This window comes from Crocodylus porosus, unplaced genomic scaffold, assembly GCF_001723895.1.
Source record: "Crocodylus porosus isolate Cpor-Errol unplaced genomic scaffold, CroPor_comp1, whole genome shotgun sequence".
NCBI lineage: Eukaryota > Metazoa > Chordata > Crocodylia > Crocodylidae > Crocodylus > Crocodylus porosus.
In genome coordinates, this window is record NW_017728909.1 from 50,119,913 (window position 1) to 50,126,940 (window position 7,028).

Here is a 7,028-nt window from a genome sequence, read left to right on the forward strand (position 1 = left end):
TTTATGCACCTTTAAACATGCTTGGAATGAGGCGTATGCTGGGGGCCTGGCCCTAGTATTCAGAAACTCATTAAAAAACTGTGCTTATGTCATTGACCAGTGACATAGTAAGAGACTTTTTTGTTCCCAGGCCAGAAGTCCAGCAGCAATATTTTAGTAAATTAGTATATTTTACTGCTAAATTTGAAAAAAAAAAGGTGTTGTTTGTGGGCTTTTTGAAGTATGAAGACTCCTCCCCTCAAACTCACACCCTTTGGCAGGAATGAATCTTGCAAGCTTGAGGTCTGAACATGAAAACGTATCGATAGGCTTAATTTCCAACTTGTGTCAAACCACCAATTAATACTAGCTGAGGGTTAAAAATTATGCCAGGTCGGCTCACAAAGGCTAACAGAACTCCCCGGCTAGCATTTCATTAGTATGTTTGGAGCCGAGTGGTTGGTGTGTGCAACAGGAGAGGAGGGCATGTACTAAAGGGCAGATGCAAGTCCCGAGAGCACCGATTTTGTTCAGGTTTCCTTTTGTCTGCAGACAGAGTATCTGAATGTCATGAAAATGAAACTTTTCAGAGTGGAATGGAATATTTATTTAAATTCAACAGAAGTATACAAAATTTTCTGGAAAACCAAAGGCAAAAATAGCTCCTGGTTTATTACTCTCTAAGACATCAACACTCATTATCCTAAAGCAAAAGGCTTCTTCTTCTATGGTAAAGCAGCAGGATTCAGTTAGACTAAAAAGATACTACCCCTTCTCTTTTACATTTTACAGTAAGAAAGTTTCATTTGTTGAATTTTAAGGCTGGTACAGGTAAGGGCACTTGCTATAACTAGGTCTAGTTAGAATATAGCACAAATAGATCTAAGGCACCTCTGCAGAAAGGCTGGTAAAAGTGAAGGTTATTCACATAAAAAAATGACAAAGCACTAGCCAGAAATGACCAAAGACATCCTCCTCCGTGATGCATGCATGTCAGAATTCGGGTCTGCAGAGCTGCAAGGCAAGCAACCCATTCAGCTTTCTAGTCCTGAAAGTAAGGTTATAAGTCATACAGATAGTAGCCACCACTGTTTAACCTTCTCTGACGATACCTCTGTCTTTAAAATTCACTGATTTATACTATGAGAGCTCTAGCAGCAGGTACTTATTTCTAGCATTTATATTTGCATTTTAAACTGAAGACTCAAGAGAAAAGCGACTCCAGTCTCTACAGTTCACATCTGCAATCTTATTGGAGCATCTTTATATGTCCAAACCTTTTGAAGTTGCCCTTCATGTTGATTCTTGTGAAGCATTTGGAACCATGTGTCATAAATTAAAGATTAAATGCTTTAAAAAATAACTTAATTGTTATATTTACCTTGGGAAAATCTTGCACGGAATATTAAATACCATCCCCTTAAAGCCATTTGCTCATACAAGGAGTGACTACAAACATTTAGAAAAGCAAAACACAATATTATGCAAAGTGCTATGGGTATTAGAGGAGCAATCAGAGGTAAACAATATTTTCTTCAACTCTGTCTCCATTTTCTGCATCCTGTACCCTGTCAGGCTGTGGGCTCAGCAGGAATGTATCTGCAAGCTGCTGTTGTTGGACGATTCTGCAGTTCGCACTGTATGGCTTTGGGTATTGGCTCTCTGCTGCATTTAAATCTGTAACGTAAAGGAGAACACCTGTTACAATAACCATATGACACAGACACAAATCTTACTTTGTTACTGTCAACTTGCTAGAGAGACACTGGGGCACAACCTAAACCCTGTTAGGGTAGGAATGCTTCCTACAGTGAAGCAAAAAATATGGGCTTAATTCCAAGCGACTGAAGCCAACAGAAGTCTTTGCACTGATTTTTTTCCCTATAGTTTGGACTGGTGCCATTATTTTCATCACGGTACTAAAAACATACGCAACTATATCCATAAATGAAATTTATACCTATGTTGCACTTACCCTCCATCCACTAATGGAATGGTATAAATACTGTAAGAGAAGGACTGCAGGGCAATACATAGGGTGCAACATTTATTTTCACTTGTTAGTGAGACCAACTCATTCATCAAGGTGCTAAGCTGTCCAACAGCACATAGGATATGTTTTCAGCCAGACTGAGGGTTTTTTTTGTTTTTATGAGTGCATTTTTTGTGCTGCAAAAGACCTGTGGGATTAAACCTTGGCCATCTAACTATCCTTATTTCTCTGCCACAAACTTCTCATATGATCTGCAGCATGTCATGTAATCTACTCCTGCCTCCATTCCCTATGAATATAATAGGAAAAGTACTTTCCTAGCTCACAAGGTTACATCACTTATAGGGACTTATAGGCAGGCAGATTTGTAATTCAATTACAGATACAACAAGGAGGCTGAATACATAATAAGGTGGCTAGGGGAGACCCTTTTAAAAAATGTACAGCTTTCCAAGCCTTTTGGCATGATTTTTCAGTTCCTCAAATTCCAAAATAGTGATTTATTTTCTACTCAGCTTTCCATTTTCATTCCAAGTCTCTTGAGATCATATACATTCCATATCACAAGTTTTGGACTTTTCTATATCTTTAGTTAAACAAACACCGGGTTGCTACAGGAGTTGAAGTGAACAATAAGTTAATGCAGTTAACAACAGTGGATAAAGAAATTCAGCATAGCTGAAAATACTCACTCCATATACCCCTGATTTTAATGGAAAAAAGTTTGCTTTCAGTAAATCAAAACCTTCAGATAATGTGCTGAGGAAAGGATAGAACCTATCGGTACTATATACATGGCAGCATCACTGACATCAGGGGCAATCCAGTAGGCAGCAGTTTTTCCAAGCCTGCTGTCATGGACACAGTTTACAGCGATCTTGCTCTTTTAGGCAAAGGCTGGAAGAAAAAGTGCTCCTTGGTGTTCTTCAGTTCTTTGGCATCTTTTTTCTCCTAGCCTGTTGGCCATGGAGAGTAGGTGCTGAGTGGCTGACAGTTGCAGGTAATTTTGTAGTGATCATGCAGGAACATATTGCCTGTGCCCTGCCCTCTATTCTCTTGCTTGACATGTATGTTACAGCTGATGATAATAAACAGTCTTTGGAACCTGGCTCTCTGATCTGTTTTACATGTTAACCGTACCATAGGTATTTAAAGTGGGTCTATGACTAGTGCAATATGTTATATAGTAAAGGTTGCTTAGTTACAGTAAGGTATAAACAACTACTAAATGACTGCGCAGTAATGTCACTGATGCTGTGCAGTAGCTCGTTACTACTGCACAGTAGCACTGTGTCACGCTTCGTGCCACACAACACTACCGTGCAGTAGTAACGAGCTACTGTGCAGTCAAAGTCTTGTGTAGATGCAGCCACAGAGAGCTAACTTTAGATTGACACCAGTTTAACTCAGCAAAATTTGACCTTCTACTTTAACACATCTATTTTGCTACTGTTTGCATTTTTCATTTATTTCTTTTTTGGCAGCAGCAGTAGCAAAAGGATTACAATTGGCAGATCGCGATTCAATAAATGACAAATATCTTGCAGAAATATGGAAAAATTGACTTACTGATGAATGTATTTGGTTTGAAAAAATAATATAGCAAGGAAAAGACAAATATTTTTCCTCAACTGAAACTAACTTACAAAACAGATTAAATCAAGTTGGGCTGTTTATAACGTACATCACATTTTAAAGAGGTCCCTTCACCTTGAGCCAACCTAACATTAAAGTCAAATAAGTTCGCCAGAGGATGGGCAGACAACCATTGGAGCAAGCTCACTAAGCATCAACCGCAAGACCAGCAGGTCAGGATGCACAAGAGAATCCACTTCTCCAGCTTCTCCATGAGTACAAGGAAGCCTAGGGCCTCCAACAGCACACTTACGTGCCTGTACACTAATGCTAGGAGGAGCTGGTCCTTCTGCTAAACAGAAACGACTACAATCTCATAGCGATCACGGAGATCTGATGGGACTCCTCCTATGACTGCACTACCGGTATAAATGGATATATCGTGTACAGGAGAGATTGTGCTGAAAAAAGGGGCAGGGGTGTAGGTCTTTATGGAAAGGAGAGCAACACATCCCTGAAAGCTGAGATTGGCATCCAAGGAGAATGACTGGAGACCCTTTGGGTTAGAATACGAGTGGAATGTAGTGAAGGGGATACAATCGTAGAAGTTTACGACAAACCTCCAAACCAGAAACAAGTGCCTGACCAAGAATTTGCCAGGGAACTGGCCACGGCTCCATGCTCTCAGTGCATGGTCGTCATGGGAGACTTCAGCTACCTGGACATCTCATGTGATGAACACTTGGCCAAATCTGATTGATCATAAAGCTTCCTTAAATGCGTGGATGAGCTCTACCTGTCCCAAGAAGTTTACGGGCCAACAAGAAGCAAGGCACTGCTGGACCTGGTACTGGCCAAAGGGGTGATCTAAGCAGCGACCTAAGAACCGAAGGGAAGCTAGGTGACAGTGACCATGAGTTGATTACTTTCACTACCCACCACAAAGCTGGCAAGTCAGCCAGCAATGCAGTAGTCCTTGACTTTAGGAAAGTTGACTTTCATAAGCTCAGGAGGCTTGGTCTTGAGACCCTGAGAGGCCATGATTTCACAGGAAGGGAAGTTAATGAGGAGTGGTTGCTCCTTAAGGAAGCAATCCTAGAAGCACAAAAGGAATCCATCACCACCCATAGGAAAAGTGGTAAAAGGGTTCAACAATGCCCTTGGCTCAACAGGGAACTCATCGACCTCTTACATCTAAGGAGAGAGGCATATAATAGATGGAGGACAGGAAACACCACTCAGGAGCAGTATACTGTACTGGTCTGCACCTGCAGGAAGCAAACTAGAAAAGCCAGGGTTGCAACTGAGCTCCATCTGGCTACATGAATCAAGGACAATAAAAAGTCTGTCTTCAGATATGTAAGGTGGTGAAAGAAAAACAAGGGCCACGTTGGACCCCTGCTAAACCAGCTGCGACAGCTGACTACTGACACCCAGGAAAGACCCAATCTGCTTAATGATTACTTTGCATTGGTTTTTCACCAGCCCAAAGGGACCACCACCTTGCTGAACATAATGCAGTGTGACTGGGGTGAAGATGAATATATACCCACCATTGGCATGGAGCTTGTGAGGAAGCATCTTGAGAGGCTAGACACCCATATATCACCTGGTTGCACCCAAGAGTGCTAAAGGAACTGGCAGACACCATAGTGCAGCCACTGGCGAGGATATTTGAGAACTCGTGGTGCATGGGCAAAGTACCTGAAGATTGCAAGAGGGCCAGTGTGGTGCCCACCTTCAAGAAAGGGAGAAAAGATGATCCAGGAAACTACAGGGCAATCAGTTTGACCTCAATCCCCAGGAAGATTTTGGAAAAAAAATTATCAAAGAAACCATTCTTGACAGGCTAACAGAAGGCAACATTCTGAGGGATAGCCAGCATGGGTTTGTTGTGGGTAGGTCTTGTTTTACCAATCTCATTTCCTTCTATAACCAGGTGACACATCACCTGGACAAAAGGGAAGAGGTTGATGTCATATATTTGGACTTAAAAAAAAAGCCTTTGACTTGGTGTCCCATGATGTCCTCATGGAAAAATTGGGCAACTGCTGCCTTGACTACTCCACAGTCCGATGACTGGGGAACTGGCTCCGAGATCGGACCCAGAGAGTGGTATTAGATAGAACCAAATCAGCATGGCACTTGGTGACTAGTGGTATCCCCCAAGGCTCTGTTCTTGGACCTGTACTTTTTAATGTCTTCATTAACGATCTGGACACTGTCAAAAGCAGACTGGCCAAGTTCACTGACAACACCAAACTTTGAGGAAGAGTATCCACACTTGAGGATAGGCTGCTGATCCAGGCCAACCTCGATAGGCTTGCAAGGTGGGCGGATGAAAACCTGATGGCGTTCAATATGGTGAAATGCAAGGTGCTCCACCTCAGGAATAAAAACCCGCATCACGCTTATAGGCTCGGCAGTGCTACCCTTGCTAGCACCATGACCAAAAGAGACATGGGAGTCATGATTGACCACAAGATGAATATGAGCCACCAATGCAATACCACAGCTGACAAAGCAAGCAAAACTCTGACTTGCATCTGTGGATGCATCTCGAGCAAGACCCAGGATGTCATCCTCCTCTGTACTTGACCTTGCTGAGGCCGCAGCTGGAGTACTGCATCCAGTTCTGGGCTCCACAACTTAGGAAGTATGTGGAGAAGCTTGAAAAAGTCCAGAGGAGAGCCATTCACATGATCGGAACAGGTCTTAGGAAGAGAGGCTGCAAGGGACTCTTCAACCTAGAGAGGCACAGGCTCAGGGGTGACTTGGTGACAGTCTATAAGTACATAAGGGGTGTGCATCAGGATCTGGGGGAACACTTGTTCACCAGAGCACCCCAAGGGGATGACAAGGTTCAACAGTCACAAACTCCTGCAAGATCGTTTTAGACTGGACATAAGGAAAAACTTCTTTACTGTCCTAGCCCCAGTGCCTGGAACAAACTCCCTCCAGAGGTGGTGCAAACACCTACTCTGGACACTTTCAAGAAACATTTGGATGTTTATCTTGCTGGGGTCCTTTGAGCCTAGCTGACTTCCTACCCTTTGGGCAGGGGACTGGACACTAGGATCTTACGAGGGCCCTTCCAGCCCTAGTGTCTATGAAATCTATGAAAATGTATTAGATTACCCATCCATAATAATAAGGGAGATTCTGAGATTGAAACTGGCCAAGTTTCTAGATATTCTGAAGGCAAAACAGAATAATAATTCCTCTTTTAATTCTGATTCTGAGGAGACTAGAGTTAAAACATCAGCAAGCATTCACATATACCACAGCTGTTCCATTTACTCCCCATGTTAATTATTTTATGTAATGTCTTAAGACAGTAGATTTTACCAGCTCTCAAATTCTGTGCTGAGATGCACACTGCTGGTCTCTTATCCAAGTCAAAAAACCCCATGTGTAGAACTCAATGGCTGTAATTTCACAAACCACCATTCAATATACTTGGACTTTTAACCATCACCTG

The 7,028-nt window shown here is 42.4% G+C and overlaps 1 protein-coding gene across 7 annotated transcripts in view; it reads right to left on the reverse strand.

Annotated features, from left to right (window-relative positions):
- Window positions 1-562: 562 nt before the first annotated feature.
- ARHGEF28 (Rho guanine nucleotide exchange factor 28) overlaps window positions 563-7,028 on the reverse strand; it is a 221,277-nt gene continuing 214,811 nt past the window's right edge. For all 7 annotated transcript variants that reach the window (XM_019532256.1, XM_019532253.1, XM_019532258.1 and 4 more), the window contains one exon: window positions 563-1,656. In XM_019532256.1, coding sequence (XP_019387801.1) covers window positions 1,493-1,656 — 164 coding nt within the window. In that variant the 3' untranslated portion in view covers window positions 563-1,492. The remainder of the gene's footprint in view (window positions 1,657-7,028) is intronic.